This window comes from Carassius auratus, unplaced genomic scaffold (assembly GCF_003368295.1).
Source record: "Carassius auratus strain Wakin unplaced genomic scaffold, ASM336829v1 scaf_tig00026010, whole genome shotgun sequence".
Classification (NCBI taxonomy): Eukaryota; Metazoa; Chordata; class Actinopteri; order Cypriniformes; family Cyprinidae; genus Carassius; species Carassius auratus.
In genome coordinates, this window is record NW_020525478.1 from 1 (window position 1) to 21,523 (window position 21,523).

General features: G+C 37.5%; 2 protein-coding genes across 4 annotated transcripts in view; both read left to right on the top strand.

The window, feature by feature from the left end:
- Positions 1–236: 236 nt before the first annotated feature.
- LOC113078566 (macoilin-2-like) lies at positions 237–14,471 on the top strand. Of its 2 annotated transcripts, none has more exons than XM_026250866.1 (11): positions 237–514; positions 4,191–4,332; positions 5,621–5,747; positions 6,372–6,495; positions 6,736–6,914; positions 7,679–8,267; positions 9,220–9,378; positions 9,474–9,656; positions 11,133–11,253; positions 11,360–11,534; positions 12,165–14,471. In XM_026250866.1, exons 1-11 carry the CDS (start codon positions 435–437, stop codon positions 12,365–12,367), a joined length of 2,082 nt encoding a protein of 693 aa, XP_026106651.1. In that variant the 5' UTR covers positions 237–434; the 3' UTR covers positions 12,368–14,471. The 2 variants fall into 2 exon arrangements, with proteins under 2 accessions (XP_026106651.1, XP_026106652.1); XM_026250867.1 differs by having other exon boundaries at positions 7,682–8,267; positions 12,165–12,367.
- Positions 14,472–16,589: 2,118 nt separating this feature from the next.
- The window catches only part of LOC113078567 (low density lipoprotein receptor adapter protein 1-B-like), a 40,153-nt gene continuing 35,219 nt past the window's right edge, over positions 16,590–21,523 (top strand). The window contains exon 1 of one of the 2 annotated variants that reach the window (XM_026250868.1): positions 16,590–16,873. In XM_026250868.1, the coding sequence (XP_026106653.1) occupies positions 16,789–16,873 (85 nt within the window). In that variant the 5' untranslated portion in view covers positions 16,590–16,788. The remainder of the gene's footprint in view (positions 16,874–21,523) is intronic. The other variant, XM_026250869.1, reaches the window with a different exon arrangement.

Below are 21,523 nucleotides of genomic sequence, written 5' to 3' on the forward strand. Positions count from 1 at the left end.
GCAAAAAAACGTATATGGAGTCCCGCCCAAATCAATTCCATTGGTCATGGAGGACTACCTGATTTGTCCACAAAGACAGCGATTGGTAGGACGGAGAAAGCCTGTCAGCCGCCCCATTTCCCTTTCTTGGTACCACTACAAAACAGATCGCTGCTTATTGGCTGTTTGTCTTGTCATTCAAAATGACAGCTGACACGTGAAATTCCCATTGGCTTAGCGGCCTGTCAGTCACACCTGTCTAGGCCCGTGTCTGTGCGTCTGCGCCGAGAAAAGGAGGAGGGTCTTCCACTCAGTCTTTTTATTTATTTCTTTGTTTCCAGGAGAAAAAAACAAAAACAACCACAGCGGTATATTCCTTTGCGGGACCGCCGAATAAGAGAGAACCCTGGACCATACTGCTGTACGTATTAAAAAGCCCGATTTAAGGGGCGAGGATGAAGCGGCGCAATGCGGACTGCAGCAAGCTTCGACGGCCCTTAAAACGGAACCGAATCACCGAGGGGATCTACGGCAGGTACGATACAGACCTTCCGAGCAAACCGTTATCATTCACGAGCTTAAGAAAAGACAAATATTTAGTTTCTATTATGATCTAAGATCTCATAGAGAGACTGTAAGTCATCTAGTCGAGCTGAGCTACCGACAACAAAGCTGGCTGAAGGTAACGTTAGACAGCCGTCTCCACAGAAATGAATAAGCTGCCGAAGGCCTCATTACAGCGGTGCGCTTTAAAAGAAAGAAACCCGCGAAACCCACCGCTGTGCGCTCGAGACCCGACGGTTAGAGTCGGTAACTGTCAATCATCGGAATGATTGACGTGATGGGACCGTTAGTCTGTCAGAAGCCGCACCGAAGAGATGGATTGATTGTGATTGCATCTTACAAGACCGTAAGAAGAATAACCGTTATTTAATTAGCGAATCGCGTATGTAAATGCGTGAAGGTTATTCAAATACAGATTTCTAAGAGACAGCTGGAGGGTTTAAATGCCTGAGTGAGACGCCAAATAACTAAAGTTGGTTGTGTTTTTCCTCAGAAGTTGGGGAGACCGAGGGCAGTTGTATACTTTTTTATTTTATTTTACGTTTTCCTTGAGAACTCACTCACTAATGTGTGACAGAAATGACAGTGTATCTTTGGCAGTAAGTATTTGTTTGTATGCTGCCAGGACTAACGTTAATGCTTATGTTAAAATGATCATTATTTTGAAATATTTTTAAAAGCTGGTCTAAATCCATCTGACTGTTTTTTTGGTATGTGAAACACAAAAGATTCTAACATCACTAACATTAACCATTCACTTTCGTTGCTTTTTTGCATAAAATGAAAGCAAATAACTGAAACTGTCATTCTGAGTGACTAACATCTCCTTTTGTGTTTCACGGAAGAAAGACGATGATTCTTTTGTAAGGGTAATAATCTTAATTACACCTACATATTTCATGTAAGTTTATAGGATCTTTTTTTTTTTTTTTTGCACAATTCATTCTTTCAATGAGAGCTGTATTTTTTTAGTCTCCGTTTTTGTTCTGTATTGTAAGGTTTGTCATGGAGCATCTAACGTTAACCCATCAATCAAAAGTGATGTTATGAAAGGGTTGTATGCAGCAGTAGGCTATTGGATATTTCATATCTTAGCAGATGGCATAACCTCTCATATAATAGCATTAAGTTCTATACTTAGGATGCCAGTCATACTGCTGATCTGTTGCCCGAGTGCCAGTGTTTGGGTATGTTCATTGTTTGGTATATATAGTATGTTTACTATATACAGACTTAATTTCAAATGTTTAAAGCAAGATGTCAATGAAGTGTGCTGTACCAAATTTACACTGTCTGGCACAGATGCACTTCTGAAGTGGCTTTTACAGTCTTTACACAGACTGTTTAATGCTACTCAGAGAATGGCATAAATGCATTTACACCATATACTCATAATGAAAACCATATACTTTGTTACACGATTTAGTCAGGCTTTTATGTTGCATTATGTAAAAGCAGCCTTAAAATCAGCTGTATAAAGATGCCTATAGATGGTACCAACTTATAGGTAATTATGTTCAGAATATTTTTACTGAAATGGTCAAAATTTAGATTTTCTTCAGTCAGAGAAATCATAATTTCAACCGAGCAGTCATTAAGGTCAAGCTGATTCATAATCTAAGTAGTAAAATACAGTAAGAAGCTAGTTACAAAATAAACAAACAAAAAAATGTTTTACAGAAAAGACAATAATTATAAACAATTAAATAAATAATGCCTTGTGTAAACAAGCACAAATAATAATTATATTTTATATAACGCTGTATGTACATAACACAAAAATGCATTAGTAAACAGCAATATTTACCTACATTTAACATAGCATTTTTATACTTGCAAGAAAACACAGCATATTTCATTTCTTTTATCGTTAAGTGCGCTCATTCCTCTTGGTGTCGTCAGTCTGGCAACCTGCATGTGCGTCAAATATATATGCTGTATATTCTGCTGTAAAAGTGTTATCACTGTAGATGACAGTTAAACAACACTACGATTTGCTCACAATGGGTAAATAACTGGCAACTTGTTTCTGCCATTAAAGTGGGTTGCCAGACTTCACCCATTATCAGTCATTTGCCATTCTGCTTGATGTTCAGCATGTTTTACTATTTAATGTAGTGGCTCTAGAGCTTACATTCAGTCATGTCAGATGTTGACATAATATTGCATGTGATTTCAAGTCTGCATCTGGGAAATTACTCTGTGGGGTTTTATTTGGAATAATTTTTTACACCAATCTGTAAAACCAGATTTCATTTAGAGGTCTTAAGTAATAGATTTGTTCCTAACTTTGTGATACTAAAATATAAAGCAAATGTTTATGTGAAGATCATTTGGGACTTTTTTAAAAATCAGAATAAAATCAGATTTTAATCTATTTACATGCTTTTGTTTTGTTCCAAAATAAACATTTCTCAAATCTTTCATCAATGTATTTTAACCTCTGTTTTCATGTGTAATATCATGTGTTGCATTTGGAGTTTTTGTTTTAGATGCATCCACCCATTTACTGTCAACTTTGATGATATAATCTGTGAAGATGCATCTGTAACACCTGTTATCTGATTTGTTATATTGCTTTCCTCATTGAGGTGGAATTGAGCAAGTATGTCATCAGCCCAGACCTACCGGTCCAGTGACTGCTTTTTTTTTAATCTTGTGTTAACACGATCATTTCTGTCATCAGAACACTATTAATAGTGTCTTCAGCACCTGTACGAGCAGTGGAGAAATATGTAGAAGATGCTATTAGATGAATCATAATCATAAAGGCCAAAAAAACATTTTCAATGGGAAGTAGTTTGTTTGGAAGTGTATCTCTACCAAATGGCATTTTCTTGAATATTCTTTGAAATTAATTGATTTTGCTAACACAAACCACTTTTTTTAGGCCCTGTTAAAATATCAAAATTTATTTTTCTTGTTTTTATTATTTTTAAATATTATTATTATTATTATCGTCATTAATTTTAACTTTAAGATTTTATTTTATAATTTTTATTTTATTTATTTAGCTTTGTTTCTGTTTTTAGCCATTTATGCATGTTTAAACACTTTAAGCTGCATTTCATATATGTAATTAATTAAAAAATAATAATATATTGTTAGCCGTCTTAAAGTTCCTATTTTTGTGAAACAAAGAATGATCACAAAATCAGTCTGGTGGTGACAGTCTTTATGGCCATTTAATGGCCCAAAAACTCATTAAACTCATGATATTCACAATGTAGCTTAATTTCACATTGACAGCATAATATGTGGAAAATGTTCAATATCTCACAGCGGATTAATTATAGACTAATTAAAGAATATTGCTGTTATCTGGTGGTTACATTTGAGTACACCTTATCTGCATTGCTACATCTGGAAATGCAGCTCTTGGCCCTTTCTCATCCCTACATAAAACATAATCGACTTCATTCAGTGCACTACATTGGAGAAAGCCAAACAGTGATTACGTCCTCCCCCACCTACCCATGCTTCATTGGTTTGGATTTAATGCTGGAGATCATGATTGAGATGCTTGTATGTGTCGCTAAATGTTCAGTGGCTCAAGGCCACATGTGGGGTCTTATTCAAAGAGATGAAATCTTGAATGGATGATTGAATGGTTGGGTAAGATTAACATCTCTTTCTCTTTGTCTCAGTACGTTCCTGTACCTGAAGTTTCTGGTGGTCTGGGCTCTGGTGCTGCTGGCAGACTTTGTGCTGGAGTTTCGTTTTGAGTACCTCTGGCCTTTCTGGCTCTTCATTCGCAGTGTTTACGACTCCTTCAGATACCAGGGACTGGTGAGTGTGTGTGTGAGAGAGAGAGAGAGAGACAAGCTTTTCATCCAGATAATGGTACTAAATAATTAAAGAAATCGATTGCTGATGCTCATGTCATCCCAGCAAAAAATCTAATGTTTATCAAAATGTCTGAGCTTCTGTTCTCCATACAACAAAACTGCATGCTGATTTATACTTCTTAATAGCTTCAAAGCAGACAAAAAAATACTATAGGCCAGAATCATAATTTTCAGATGAACTGATTCTTAAAATGAGCTGCTACATATATTTTAATCACATGGCCTTTTTATAATGTGTATATATTATATATTGTAAATGCCTAAATATTATGACTACATTTTCTATCAAATAAATGCAGCCTTGGCAAGCCTAAGAGGCTTCTTACAAAAGCATTAAAATGTCATAGCTCTTGTACTGTATGATGAATTTATTCATCTCTTTATGGGTTTGATGTTATCAATAATCCTGTGAGGGACATAAACTGCAGTTTATACTCTTATCTAGTCTTATCTGAGATTAAGAGATTTCTTCTTGGTCAGAAGGTCAGTATTCAGAATTTAAGTATCATTTGCACTTTATTTGAACTAGTGGTTGACCAATACTGTTTTTTTTTTTTTTTTTGACAACCGATGCCAATATCTTGGAAAGCAGGGGGCCGATAGCAGATATAAAGGCTATATATTTTTATTTTACTTATTATTATTATTATTATTATTATTATTATTATTATTATTATTATTATTATTAATAATAATAATAATAATATTTAAGAAATGTTTAATAATTTGACAATGGATTAAAAAAATAAATAAAAGTGTAAAATAAACATATTTATACTTTTAGATGACAATGTATTTTTCACAAATAAATATGTAATAAAAATATAATTAAAAAGGGAGTAAACACTGTGACCAACAGGGCACTCTGTATTCTGGGAATTTTGTGTGAATTGGGAATCATATTTTTCAAATAAAGCATGGGTAACACTCATTTCACATACAGCACACAGAGAAAATGACATGAATATGACACTTGGCAAAGACAATCACAAGTTTAAAGTTTAAAGCATTCAATTCACACGGACCGACCTCCACACAGAGAACACGCGATCATGCAGGTCACATGCACACTTCACAAGATTTCACAACTGATAGTTAAAAAATGCTGTTTAGGGTTGTTTTATATGATGTTTCACAGCAGGACGCTGAAGTTATATTTGACTGAGGAGCATGAAACAACATGCCATTTGCACATGTGGTGATCTGATGTGTCTCTCTGTGTATTGCAGGCTTTCTCAGTGTTTTTTGTGTGTGTGGCATTCACATCAGATATTATATGTCTGCTGTTCATCCCAGTGCAGTGGCTGTTCTTTGCCGCCAGCACATATGTGTGGGTGCAGTACGTCTGGCACACAGGTAAGAGCCGCATATTGTTGTGGATAACATGTTATCCATTGTTGATCTAGTATTCTTTGTTTTACCGTTACTGAAGTCTAACCTCAAGCTTACAGCTGGTTGGTCAGTACATTGTGAACATTGATGACTTGCAGCTTTGACACTTCCAGTATAGATAACCTCAAACTGACATGTCTGTCAGTCCCAGTGTCAGTCTGGATTTGGTGTAGATTGCCATTGTCGAATTCTCTGTATAAAGATGATGGATTAAAAATATATTTTACAACTGTGTGTACAACTGACACCTTGGAACTCCCATGCCGCTGTGAGCTTTTGTTGTTGTGACATATTTTATTCTATCTTTATAATATGCATACACACACACACCCTGTGACCTTGGTTATTTCTGCCGGTGTGACTGAGCAGCTCTGGATTTTGATGTCAACAATAGGATTTGCTTTCAAATGACTCACTCGATTTGTTTAGCACTGATGCTTGAATCAGATGTGTGCTTGAATCATTGTGGGTTTGTTTAGATTAATTTGGGCTGTTACTGTTTTGATTATGACATTCCCTCACTTTTGTCAGGTGAAGTGTTTTAAGCACATGTTGAATTGACTGTTCTCTTCTCACGTCTCTCCACAGAACGAGGGGTCTGCCTCCCCACTGTGTCACTATGGATACTTTTTGTTTATATTGAGGCAGCTATCAGATTTAAAGATTTGAAACACTTCCACGTGGACCTGTGTCGTCCCTTTGCAGCGCACTGGTATGTCATTTTCCACAATCCTCTCTTACATCGATGAGTCAAACACTGGCACCGATTGTGAGCAAGTTACAGCTTGATCTGTCTGCTTTCCTCTAAACCATTTCAGAGAGTGTTCGTCATGCTTTTAGTGTTGTAAGTGACGACATGCGACCTGCTTCACTACTGGTGTAAGCAGATCGTCTGTAGCTTTTTCCTCCAACATTGCTAATTATGACGTCCTATTTCTTCTTGTTTTCACAGTATTGGATACCCGGTGGTGACGCTGGGCTTTGGTTTTAAGAGTTATGTAAGTTATAAGATGCGCTTGCGGAAACAGAAGGAAGTACAGAAAGAGAACGAATTTTACATGGAGCTGCTGCAGCAGGCGCTACCTCCAGAACAACAGCTCATACAGAGACAAGAGAGAGAAGCTGAGGAGGGTAAGGACTTTGCACAATGCCTCCTAACAGAATAGTTCACTCAACCATATGCTGGTGTTTGGTTTCTATACAACTCTTTATTGACCACAGCTATCAAGCTCCAAAAAAGAGGGAAACACAACCTACATTTAAGTGTGTTCCATATGATTGGAACAAAGTGCATAAGTTAGATGGACTACTTCGAATGCATTTTTAATGGGTTTTTGTCCTTTTTGGGCATGAAAGCTTTGAACTGTCATTGAATATACAGAGCTATGGAAGCCCGTTTCTGCAACTAAATAAAACAGGGTAATTGCAACTTTTTATCTCACAATTCTGACATTTTTCTTTTTTTTTTTCAGAATTGTGTGATATGAACCCGCAATTCTGACTTTTTTTCTCACTTTTGCGAGTGTCTCGCAGTTCTGACTCAAGATATTATATACATTTTTAGATATATATAGTCAGAATTGGGAGATATGAGCTCGCAAATGTGAGAAAAGAAACAACTTTATTTAAAAAAATCTTTTTTCAGAATTGCGAGTTTCTGAAGTCAGAATTGCGAGATATATACTTGCAATTCCGAGAAAAAAATCAGAATTGTGAGATAAAAAGTCACAATTACCTCGTTTTATTTTTTATTCCGTGGCGGAAACGGGCTTCCATACAGATCTGTATGAAGATACTTCAAAAAAGTTTCCTAGCAGTTGTGACATGAGGATGAGCAAATATTTTCAGTTTTTTATAAACTATTATTTTGAAGTCTCTTTTTCTTTCATAAACAACAGCAGCAGCAGCAGCAGCATCTAAAGGCATTCAAGATATAGACTCTCCAGTTGTGGCACAGAACGGCTCGGCAGGCGTTAAAAAGCCCTCATCCAACACATTACCAGAGCTGGAATACAGAGAGAAAGAACGAGGCAAGAACGAGTCCAAAAAGCAAAGCAACCAGAACCATCACAACAGCAACAGCACCAGCAGCAGCAGCAGCATCTTACCGTCAGTGGACAGTAAAGCTCAGGAGATGGAATACATGGAGAACCACGTGAACAGTAAGAGACTGAGCAGCTCAGACCTGCTGGGCAGCACTGAGAACCTGCTGAAAGAGGAACACTCTTCATCTTCCTCCAACTCCAACAAAAATTACAAAAATGCCAGCGGAGGAGGAGGGGGAGGGAGCTCCTCGCCGCGGGGGCACGGAACGGCCAATGGCAGCGTGCTGTCTTCCTCTGGGCCTTTGTCGTCCACCTCTTCCTCTGGTAAGGGGGACAGGAAACAGAAGTGTGGAGGAGGGAAGAACTCGGCGTCAAACAGAGACCCTGTGGAAAACTGCATTCCCAACAATCAGCTGAGCAAACCCGAAGCCCTCGTCAGGTTAGACTCACACGCATCATCGTTCTCAAAATCTGGGCTTCATGTTAAAAACGGCAGCTCTAATGTTGAAAAGGGTGTGCGAAAACACTACACATAAGAAAACAGTCATTTTTGTTATGTTTTTCCTGACACAGAAAGCATTAAGAAACATACTTTTGATTTTTTCAGTAGTAAAAAAGAAATCTGTTCTTGTGTAGTTCACACTGACCCTGAACTTTAAATTGAAAGTTTAAATATTTAAATTGTTGTTGCAAATTTTCATGGTCGAGAGTCATTTCAGTTGAAATCCATGCAATCTTTTCTGGATTGCCAAAATAGGTACTGCATCTTATAAAGAACATAAACAGTTAAGTGTATATTTGTGTAGTATGGATGCAATCTGGACATATTATCTGTGTTGTCATGACCATGTAGCATTCACAACTTCTTCCCCTGTAGCCCCATGGGATAATAAAGTGCCCATCGGATGTACACTTTGACATCATAATATAAATATTAGGCCATCCGGGTTCTAACTGTTTTTCATAAACTGTATTTAGACTTACTTTTCTTTCGGTATACTATTTTTCACGTACTATATAGTAGGAAATGGACCTATTCAGATGGGGTTAGTTCTTCTTCAGACACCTATACCTACACCTATATATTATTAGAATATAGTGGTACTCAAAACATTTACATAACAATTGTAAAACAGAAGTTGCAGACCACCAAATACCTCAAATCTGGGAGAAACCTCCAGTTACCTCAAAATATCAAAAATCATCTACTTTCTGCTTAGACAGCATTTTGTGCAACACTGGTGTTAATATCATGCCTTGAGCAAGTTTAGATGCCCCTAGAAATGCTGTCTAGATAGGTACTCTTTTAGGTTTTAGCAAGTGCAGTCCTTTCCCTGATTCACGTTTATCATGACTCATTATGACCTGGAGTGAATGTTTGCATGTTTTAGGCTGGAGCAGGATGTTAAGAAGCTGAAGGCAGACCTGCAGGCTAGCAGACAGACCGAACAGGATCTGCGCAGTCAGCTGGGCTCACTAGGCAGCTCTGAACGCAGCATACGCTCTGAGCTCGGACAGCTGCGGCAGGAGAACGAACTACTGCAAAACAAGTAAAGCATCCCACCTTCTGTTTGCTCCTTAAGAGAGCGCAGAGCAGACATGGGACTGTACTCGTAGTAATGCAAAGTCTTGTTTGTGTGTTCAGACTTCACAATGCCGTTCAAGCGAAGCAGAAGGACAAGCAGACAGTGGGGCAGCTGGAAAAGCGTCTGAAGGCAGAACAGGAGGCTCGTGCAGCGGCAGAAAAACTGTTAGCAGAGGAAAAGAAACGCAAGAAGCTGGAGGAGGCCACAGCAGCTCGTGCAGTTGCTCTCGCTGCAGCAACCAGGTGCTCATGACACACCTTCCCATTATTCCATTGCATTTAATTTGCTAACATCCATTCCATTATATATTGTGCATTCCATTCTCTTCCTTTCCATTTCATTATGGCATTCCAAATTTCTTTTTAATACTTTTTCAGAGCCAGCATGGATTCATTAAATTTATCAAAAGTGACAGTGTAGACTTTCATTATTACAAAAAAATATTTATTTCAAATAAATGCTGCTCTTCAAAAATGTCTGTTTATCAAAGAATCCTGGTAGAATTGAAAGATATACATGATACACACTGCCGTTCAAAAGTTTGCAATCAGTAAGTTTTTTTCAAGAATTCTTTCATGCTCACCAAGGCTTAATTTATTTGATTTAAAAATGTAGTAAAAAAATTAATATAGTGAAATATTATTACAATTTGAAATAACGGTTTTATTATTATTATTTTTTGTATATTTTAAAATTTAATTTATTCCTGTAGTGCAAAAGCTGAATTTTCAGAAGCAAATTCTCCAGTCTTTGATTATACAGTTTGAAAGAACAGCATTTATTTGAAATATTATCTTTATAACATTCTAAAATTTTTTTGTTGTCACTTTAAATTAATTGAATGTGTCCTTGCTACCTAAAAGTATTTGCTTGTGGAAAAAAAATTACTGACCACAAACTTTAAACCGAAGCAAACATAACATGAATTCCACACTATAATATGTTGTCACCTAATAATATTTTGTCTACATTAAAAGTACTGCTCTTAACAGACCTGTGAGTTTTGTATCACTAGTGTATTGTCCGTTCTCTGAGCATATAAGCCCTGCCCATGTGAAGCACGTCAAGTTTGGCTCACGCTGTTCTGTAGTTTTTTTTAAAGTGTATTAATTCTGAACATGTTGAGTATACATATTGCACCAAAATGCGACACTGTACTCCCTCGGATCCATGGCAACACACCCGCCATAAATGAAGTCAACTGGATGAACTGTTCTCGACATAACAATGCAAACAGACAGACAGACACACAGAGATTCCTGCCTTTAGTACACTGTCTACACTGGACGCAAGAGCTGAAGACTGTCTACACTGGATGTGACAGAGCGACGGTTGAAAATCATTTGAAGTTTGTGTCAGTACATCATAAATAACGCAGAAGCAGTTTACTGTCGGGAATTTATTGCACCATGCTGCATCCAGTGTACACAGCATGATAAGTTCTCATGTATTTTGTCGCAATTGACAGCCATTTATGCTGCGGCGCCCAGGGAGCAGCTGGGGGTTCGATGCCTTGCTCAAGGATACCCAAGTCATCGTGGTATTGCCGGCCCAAGACTCGAACCCACAACCTTAGGGTTAGGAGTCATACCACATCTAACCACTAAGCCAAAACTTCCCCGTAACAGAGAGAAGAATATGTTCAGCCCCCTTCCTCTGAAAAAAATGGTATTCGGACCAGCCCTAGTGAACTAACATGTGTCATTTGTTTGTGTCAGAGGTGAATGCACAGAGTCTCTGAGGAGGAGGATTTCTGAGCTGGAGACGGAGTGTAAGAAACTCACACTTGACATAAAGGTGAAAGAAGATCAAATCAGAGAGCTGGAACTCAAAGTTCAAGTGAGGAGATGTTCATATGCCATATTAGCCTTGAATCTCTTTCAGAATCTTCAGAATCTTCTGTAAATGGAGAAAAAGTATAAAAATATCTATCATGTCTTTTTAGGAACTGCATAAATATAAGGAAAATGAGAAGGACACAGAGGTTCTGATGTCAGCACTGTCAGCGATGCAGGATAAAACCCAGCACCTGGAAAACAGCCTCAGCGCTGAGACCCGAATCAAGCTGGACCTCTTCTCTGCCCTCGGAGATGCTAAGAGACAGCTGGAGATCGCACAAGGTCTTCCATCACACCCTTTTGTTCAGATTACCCACACTTCTTTACTATCTGAAAAACTTTCTTTCTGCTGTTGTTTGAAATAATTTTAACTACATTACAGGAGATCAAACTAAAAAATGTAGGGTCTCTCTTTTCTTTTTTTCTTTTTTTTACGTAATATTAAAACAAAAATAAAATGAATACTTTTATTCAGCAGACATACTAAATTGATCAAATGTGACAATAACATTTATTTGAACATTCCATTAATCAAAGAATCCTCAAAAAATTAAAAAGTAAGTTTCCAAAAATATGAAGCAGCACAAATGTTTTTAACATTGATAATAACAAGAAATTTTATTTTTGAGCAGTAAATCAGCATATTAGAATGATTTCTGAAGGATCATGTGACACTGAAGATGGAGAAATGATGCTGACAATTCATGTTTACCATAACAGCAATAAATTAAAACGTAAAATATATTCAAATAGAAATTTAGTTATTTTAAATACTAATAAAAGTCTATAATATTAATGTTTTTTTGAGCAGAAGAGACTACTTTTAAACTGTTAAAATCAATCACAAACTTTTAAACTAGTTTATGTCCTTACTGAAAACATCCCTAAATGTGGAAAAACACTTTTTTTTAGGTCAAATTTTGCAGAAAGACCAGGAGATTAAAGACCTGAAGCAGAAGATAGCAGAGGTCATGGCTGTCATGCCCAGCATGGTGTATTCCGCAGATACGGGCAGCATGACCCCAGTCACGCCCCATTACTCCTCCAAGTTCATGGACACCAGTCCATCAGGACTGGACCCCAACGCATCTGTTTACCAGCCCCTGAAAAAATGAATGCTTGTTTCCCACCACAACAGACCTACACTCATTCTCACATACATACACACACACACACACACACAGGGTCTTCTCTGGTTGTTTTTTTTTCCTCCACAGGCCCAGATTCAGATTCATCTTTGTCATGTCTGTGGCTCAGATTGCTTTTTTGTTTTTGTTTTTTTGTCTTCTATTTCTACAGCTTCTTGCCTGGTCAAAAGGATGTTGTATTGTGTGACTGTATTTGTTGTAGTAAAAAAAAAAAAAAAATTAAAAAGGAGGACTTTTAAGGGACGTCACACATTGAGTAGGAAACTGCTGTTTGTTTTCTCTTGTAAATGTCTAGAAACCTCACAGAAGTTGGTGAGTATCTTCCCTCAGTCCATTCAGAGACCGCTCACATCAATTTTGTTCCCTCTTCTTTGGATTTCGGCCTTGATTTTACTGTTGTTGTTTTGTTTTGTTGTTGTTGTTTTTTCGGGGGATGCAAAGCAGGGCAAGTGTGAGATCTGTTGTCCCAGGTGCTCTACCCCATATCAGAAGATGATTTTTTACTCAAGAATGTCACCATCTAAGATGACAAGAATGTAACGCAAAAAAACAAAACGTCCCAGAAACAATGCGATAAAATAATCTCTCTTGGATCAGTATGTCAGGATCGGACGACTCCCAATCTCTTAAGGACTCGTTTGACGAACCGAAGCTTCATCTGTGGATTGCTGTTCTTCCTCCTGGTACCAAAAGACAAACTGTGCGCCACAAACACAGTCCAGCAGCCTAATTCACCAGTTACAGATAATTAGTGCCTTCATGTGGGACCTCATTGGTGGAACCGAAAGATCTCTTCCCACCCTTCACCACGTCATGCCTCAACCATATCCTTTTTGGTCATATACGGCAAACGGATCGCCAGCCCATTGCCGTGATGACTCTGCTCCTGTTTTGGTCCACGCTTGTGAATTTGGTCATTTGTTTACATTATTATTTATTTATCCAGCATTGCACTATTGCACTGTTGACAAGCTCGCAAGGGAATATCTTAAGTATGAAAACACAGAATACTTTTCTCTCGTTTTCTTTATTGTGTTGACCATGTTTCAGTATCAGACAGAAGCTAGTGTAGTCCAGTGCCAACTAAAACTGTAAATTTGTTGAAAAAGAAGTGTTTCAGTTCCATCCGGTTACTGGCTGGCCCAATGATCAGAAGCTAGAGGAGAGTATTATTGCTATTATTATATAGTTTGTGTCTTGTTTTCTGAGAAATACTTGGTTGTGCCACTTGATGGCGCCGTTGTGTTCAGAAAGTGTTGCTACTTTAACCCTGTTAGACTCTTGGAAGGGTTTTCATCTGACCATCAACACACAGGCTGTATAGCTGAATCTAGATCCAGACGTCTTCTAAGCATGAAGTATTAATGGTTTAAAGGGAGAATGTCCCGAGCTGACACACTTTTTGGAAAAACCCTCAGATTTGTGTTTAATCTAATAGATTTTGCCAGCCAGAGGAAGAGTGTTCCTTCAAACGAGTTCTGGGCTGTTAATTTCAAAAGATGATTACGGTGTTAATATTCCATTGGTGAATGATTGGCGGGAGGGGGGCGGGGTTTAGCCAGAGTCAGTCCTATGTGGTATTGTGGTGCTCTGAGATGGTTGTTGTTTTTGGTGTCTGTGTTTTTTAAAACTACGATGTGATGGAGGTAGTGGGAAAATTTGCAAAGTCCAAGTGGTTTAAATGAGGGGGGAGGGGGTGCAGATGTTTTGTTTTCTTTACCCGCTGTCACTTCTAGCTTTCTGTCTGTTTTTCAGCCAGACCTCGGCTGCACTTTCTGTGAGGTCTCTGTGAGGTTTCAAGTAATAAAACTTTTTTTTTTCTTTTCTTTCTTTTTTTTTTCCTGGCATTTAAAATTCTTTTGTGGTTTGTCCATTGCTTGTGGTTGTTTCTAAATGTTTGCGTGCAAAATCATAGGTGGGTCACAATACAAAGTGTTTTGAGAGCAAGGAAAAACATTGCTAAATGCAAATAATAAAATCAAACTAACCTTATAATTATGGTTTATTTGGGCTGAGCGAAGGGTTAATTTTTGATGAAGAATAACAATAAAACCATACATTTCCCCTAAAAGTAGACACAGTATTTGTTTTTTCTGATTTTTCATCGACCGAAATGTCAAAAGTACATATCAACATGTCAGTGATATATAGCCAAAAAATAAACATTATGCTTTTTGATCAAAATTTTGCTTTTAAATGTAATTTTCTAATGTTTAATGTTAATTTTAAATGATGTAAACAGGAATTTTTCATCCAACTAGACTTTATGAATATAACTGGCAGTTATGCAAGATTTTGATCATGATCTAATCATAAACACATTTTCATCACACCAGCTTCTGCAAAATTAACACAAAAACCTATCCTCTTTCTAATTTATATACTGTGCAAAAGTCAAAAGCATTTCGTATTTTCATCAGCAACAAATTAAAGCCAGTTTTTTCTTACTTTTGCTGTAGTGTGTCAGTAGGAAATATCAGGTTTCATTTATATGTTTAATTTTTTTTGGTATAGGTAACAGTTACTAGTTTCTAAACTATTGCAGCATCTCGTGCTGACAGATTCTCTGAGCATTAAGTGTGATGCCTTCATCTCTCATTCATAAGAGGTTATTACGTGCATGAATAAATAACTAGAGCATTCATATTAAACACATCTCTTTTTATAACCATGCAGACAGGCTCACAGTTCCACACTTGATCTTTCTTCAGTGCATCACTGGCATGATGCGCATGTAAAAACACTTGACACAAGGACACACTTTCACATTAATGGGCTCCACTGTTCAATTTTTACTTAAAGATGCCACAATTATCTTCAACCTGGAAGCTATTTTGAGTGAATGTACAGAAGAAGGGCTGATTTTGTACAGGTAAAGTATCTGGAAGTGGAAGCTTCGCACATTCAAGTTGAAATGGCCATGCCAAATCTTGCTTTAGAAGTAATGTGGATAGTGATAGTTCACTCTTATGCTGTTCCAGACCTGTATGTATAACCTGCATATATCTTTTCATCAGTTAAAGCTGTTATATTCTGATATGAGCTGCAGAATGTTGCTCTAATCAGCATATGGACACATTAATAATGTACATGAGGCATTTAGTATGTCAGCCACGTTTCTCAAGCTTCCAGTTCCAGTAATATAGGATGAACTGGGAGAGTGAATGACTCCCATGGGATGCACTGTTTTACATTCAGTCTCATCTGACTGCCTGCTTTAACAGGTGCATTAGTTTCTGCGATAATCTGAATGAATCTGTCATAGTCACTCAAGAATGCTGAAGATCTGGATTCTTCTTTGTGTTAATCACCTGAACTGAGTGACTCACCTGTTCTACTGCGAGACCCTGGTCAATTCTATTTATTCTTCATCTTCAAATGAAACTAAACAGGTTTTGGTGGGTCACAGTAGGGGTCAGAAGAACCTGATGCCCCGGTCTCTATTTACTCTTTGACATTGAGGTTGTAAAAGGCCCAATGACAAGCAAAATGACCTATTTCTCACACATAAAAAGAACCACATGCTTCATGGAGGCAACATTGTGTGACAGTGGAAAGAAATTAAGGTTTTGTAAATTAATTTTGAGAAGTTTTGTCATAGTGTTCTGAAATATTAGCTGAAATATTGTGTAACATATCCACTTCTTCATAATTGACACTACTAACTTTTTTGTCTTCTAAATGTTTCAGTAGTGCAGCTGTGCAATTTACTTAAATCAGAATACTAATGTTTTTAAAATAACAAAACTTTTTTTTCTGTAAACATTAGTGTAAAACCCCTTACTTTTACATGACAGAATCCAATAGAATTGACTACTATTGTAATAAATGTACAATAATAAAGTTTAAACATTAACACTAGATCTAAATAAAAACTTAACATCTTATATCTGCAATATTCTTTACTAGTATTTGTATTTTCCTCTGTTCTCTTCTTTAATGTTGTTTTAATCAGTTATTTCATTTTTACCATTATCCATATTATTCTAAACCGTAATATTATGCGTGTTTTAAATCGTCCGAAACAATAATACCGATTAATAATAATAATAGTTTGTATTAATCACACTAGTCAAAAGGCATATTGTTTAAAGACACACGAGAAGTCCCGCCCACTGAATATAATCTGACTACTTTACATACTCGAACCCCGCCCACTCACGGCAGCGTCATGATGGAACATTATCCGGTCAATTTACATACTAAGCCCCGCCCGCCGTGGCGAGCATGTTCGTGCATCCACACGGGATCATCCGCGGAAAAGGAAGATAATCACAGGCTGTCAGAAAAGTTTTCCTGCCGGGAAAGCATCGGGCTCGATCGGGCAGAGGACCGCCGGAGGATCGCGCTCTAAGGATTGTTAATTATCACAATAAACTGTATTCATCATGGACGCGCTTAAATCCGCCGGGCGCGCGATCATTCGCAGTCCCAGTCTGGCTAAACAGTCGTGGACCTCTGGAAAACATAAAAGTGAGTTTTACAGCTGTTGGAAACGGTCACTATAGGTCTTGTTTATATTTGTTGATCTGTTATGAAGTTCACAGTCAAAGTTGCTTTTAACTTGTGTGTTAAAGCGGGACGTTTACTCGCATTTACGTGACATTTCATACTAAACCATCGAACTGTTCAAGTTTTCAAAACGCCTGTTTGTAAGTCAACTATGTGTTTTCATATCACGTTTTCAGGAAATTGCGCATATTGTCATGACTGCTTTGTGTATATTGTATAAATTATATCGATTTGTTTCCAAAAAGGATTGAGAACCGAGAACCGTTTCCGATTCCGATTTTAAATCACAAAACCGAGTGATTGTTTTCGGTTTTTGACAGCCGGTGTGCGCTGATATTCACTGAATCTACAGTTGATCAGTGTTAGTTCGATTCACGAACGAATGATTCTTCTGAACCGGTTCCTTGTAGTGAATCAAAAAGCAAAACCCCGTTTCACGATCAGAAGAATTTTATGAGACTTTTTTTTTTTGATCAGACATACTTCGAAATCAATTTCGTGTCGAATTCCAAATGATTCTTAAGAACTGGTTGTTTAAAGTGAATCAAAAACAAACGATCGATGTACCCCGATTCGCGACTTAATGATTCTTATGAGTCGGTCCTTTTCTGGCGAGTCGTAAACACGTCGAGATCACTGTCGCACGATTCACGAACAAATGATTCTTGTGAACCGACTCTTTTAAGCCAATAGAAAACACAGCGCGACCGGATCGATATGAATCAGATGAATATGATTCAGCTTCTGGTGTTTTATCTTGCTGTGGAGACATGGAGTAGGTCTGATCCTGGCAATCCAGTGTTGCTAGGCAGTGCTTTTTAGATGAACATGGACCTGCTTTATTTGGGGGACAAGCAAGAAAGACTGAAGGAAAGATACCAGTCTCTGGTATTCTCTATTTTTCTGTGGTTCATTTGACCGTTTCATTGCAATGTTGTCTCAGCTGCAATAAAACGCACCCTCAAAGGAATTATTCCAAACCTGGCTCTCTTTTTGTTTTTGTTTTTGTGTTTTTTTTTTTTTTTTTTGAGGACTATAAAAAGTGAAGAATGTTGGCTGCTGTTTTCGATATTTAATGAAAGTGAATAGAGGCTGGAGCTACCAAGCTCCAAAATGATAAAACTAACCATAAAAGCGGTCCATACTATTATTACACATTACATTGCAAGTCTCCTGAAACCATTTAAAAATATAGTTCGAGAGGCAAAGAAATTCAAGTCAAGATAATTTAAAAAAAGGTGGTGTTTGGACACGAGAGTGGCATCAAAATGCAATTTTGTATAGCTTTTTTAAGTTAATAAGGACTCAAATTTAGGCCTGTTTCTCACACACAGTTTTCCTGTGGCTTTAAGATGTGATATGATATTATAAATTATGTATGCACATTTTAATGCTGCTTTTGAAGCCTGAAAGCCCTATTCCCCATTCACTTTTCATATCAAAAATGCCAGACAATATGTTTAAAGACATTTCAAGATATTGTTCAATTTCTGGTTCTTGTAGAGAGGCAGTAATGCCGTTCAGAACAATACCAGGATGAGTCAATGCAGAGCTTTTTGTCTTTTGGGTGAAGTATTTCTTTAAATCTCTGAGCACGTGCACTGCTGGTCTCAGCTGCTCGTGTTCTTCTGGATCCAGAGGTGTGTTTGATCTCAGATGCGCTGTGTAAGTCTCACAGACAGCAGAGTTCAGTCCATCTGCTGCACGGTGGCGTTCACAATAACAAACTTAACTGCCTGGTGACCTTTTTGTTTGCTTTTATGGGAAAACCCTCCACAAACACGCTTAGCTGTCAGACTGATCTCACCATACTGTCATGTTTGGGCTTTGGCATGCATGATATATCGGTGACCATGCTAGTACGATCAGTATTGACATGGTTTAAATTAACCACATGTCAGTCAATTATCATGTTCTGCTTTTTTCGAAGCCATGCATGAATGAACGCCTTGCATGAATGCACGCCATCCATAAAATGTATGTATATTATTTATAAAATATATTCTAAATATTTAAAATAAGTATAAATGGCATATAAATAAAATATATTTTATAAATAATTAGACTAGATATATAGATTGTGATTTATGTATATATATACACATATATATATATATATATATATATATATATATATATATATATATATATATATATATATATGTATATATATATATATATATATATATATATGTATGTGTATATGTATGTGTATATATATGTATATGTGTGTGTGTATTAATCTTTATAATTAAATATAAATACAGTTTATTTATATATATTAGGGGTGTAACGGTACCCAAACGTTCGGTACATACCTCGGTTTTAAAGTCACAGTTCATTTTCTTTACAGTAAGGGAAAGAAATGCAACAACAAAAAGAGCAATGATATATAAGTGCTATAACAAGTCTCAGTTAGGTTAACACAGTACACGTAGCATGGGATTTTAAATAATATAATAAATAAAAAGAAAACAGATAGAATTAAAAAAAAGAATAGAGCAAGCTAGTTAGAGGTCTTTACACATACACGCACATATATAATTGCATAATAAATGAAAAGAAAAATAGAATACAAAAAGATTAGAAAGGTAGTTAGATTTTTTAAGAATAGAATTAGAATATTGATTGATAAAGTTAGAGGGTCAAATAAAGATGGAAGAGATGTGTTTTAAGCCGATTCTTGAAGATGGCTAAGGACTCAGCTGCTTGGATTGAGTTGGGAAGGTCATTCCACCAGGATGGAACATTTCATTTAAAAGTCAGTAAAACTGACTTTGTGCTTCATTGGCATGGCACAATCAAGCAACGTTCACATGCACAACACAAGCTTCTAGAGGGCACATAAGTCTGAAGTAACAAATTTAGGTAAATGGGTGCAGAGCCAGTGATAGTTTTGTAGGCAAACATCAATGCCTTGAATTTTATGCGAGCAGCTATTGGTAGCCATTGCAAATTGATAAACAGAGGTGTGACGTGTATTCTTTTTGGCTCATTAATCTTGCTGCCGCGTTCTGAATTAATTGTAAAGGTTTGAAAGGATTGGCTGGAAAACCTGCCAAGAGGGCATTGCAATAGTCCAGCCTGGACAGAACAAGAGCTTGAACAAGGAGTTGTACAGCATGTTCCGAAAGAAAGGGGCTGATCTTCTTGATGTTGAATAAAGCAAATCTGCAGGATCGGACAGTTTTAGCAATGTGGTCTGAGAAAGTCAGCTGATCATCAATCATAACTCCAAGGCTTCTAGCTGTTTTTGAAGGAGTTGTGGTTGATGTGCCTAACTTGATGGTGAAATTGTGATGGAACGATGAGTTTGCTGGAATCACAAGCAGTTCTGTCTTGGCAAGGTTGAGTTGAAGGTGATGGTCCATCATCCAGGAAGAAATGTCTGTTAGACAAGCTGAGATGCGAATAGCTACCGTCGGATCATCATGATGGAATGAGAGGTAGAGTTGAGTGTCATCAGCATAGCAGTGGTATGAAAAGCCATGTTTCTGAATGACAGAACCTAATGATGCCATGTAGACAGAGAAGAGAAGAGGTCCAAGAACTGAGCCCTGAGGCACCCCAGTAGTTAGATGTTGAGACTTGGACACCTCACCTCTCCAAGATACTTTGAAGGACCTATCTGATAGGTAAGACTCAAACCATTGAAGTTTGGTTCCTGAGATGCCATTTGCCAGTAGGGTTGATAAGAGGATCTGGTGATTAACCGTGTCAAAAGCAGCGGACAGATCAAGCAGGATAAGTACTGAAGATTTGGATTCTGCTCTTGCCAGTCTTAGAGCTTCAACAACTGAGAGCAAGGCCGTCTCAGTTGAATGTCCACTTCTGAAGCCAGATTGGTTGCTGTCAAGGAGATTGTTGTGTGTGAGAAATGTAGAGACTTGTTTGAACACAGCTCTTTCAAGTGTTTTTGCAATGAAAGGAAGAAGAGAAACTGGTCTGTAGTTCTCTAAAAGAGATGGGTTGAGGTTGGGTTTCTTAAGTAGTGGAGTTATTCATGCCTGTTTAAATGATGAGGGGAAAACACCAGTGTGGAGGGAAGTGTTGATGATGTGAGTGAGTGCAGGTACAACTGCAGGAGAAATGGCTTGAAGGAGATGAGATGGATTAGGATCAAGCAGGCAAGAAGTAGGGTGAATAGAAAGGATGAGTTTTGAGACTTCTGCCTCAGAGAGTGAAGAGAAGGATGTAAATGAGTTTGCTGGTGATATGAGCTTGAATGATTATGGTGTGGAAAATTGTGCACTTATGTGTTTAATTTTATTAATGAAAAATGTTGCAAAGTCGTCAGCTATTAGAGAGGAAGCAGGAGGGCGAGGAGGAGGACAAAGAAGTGAGGAAAATGTTTTAAAAAGCATGCGAGAGTTCGAAGAATTGTTAATTTTGTTATAGTAGTATGTCTTTTTAGCAGAGGAGACATTAGCAGAGAAAGAAGATAGGAGTGACTGATACACAATAAGGTCAGTAGTATTTTTGGACTTGCGCCACACCCTTTCAGAAGCTCTAAGCTTAGAACGGTGTTTGCGTAGAACATCAGATCAAGGGGCAGAAGGGGTGTAACGGGCTGGCCTGGAAGATAAGGGGCAAACAGTGTCTAAACAAGAT

What these genes read in the sequence shown, in the direction of transcription:
- LOC113078566 (XM_026250866.1), top strand. Translation starts at nt 435, where the DNA reads ATGAAGCGGCGCAATGCGGACTGCAGCAAGCTTCGACGGCCCTTAAAA. An exon ending in GCAGTACGTCTGGCACACAG is followed by an intron (nt 5,748 to 6,371) that starts GTAAGAGCCGCA and finishes GTCTCTCCACAG; the next exon opens with AACGAGGGGTCTGCCTCCCC. An exon ending in AGCTGGAACTCAAAGTTCAA is followed by an intron (nt 11,254 to 11,359) that starts GTGAGGAGATGT and finishes ATGTCTTTTTAG; the next exon opens with GAACTGCATAAATATAAGGA.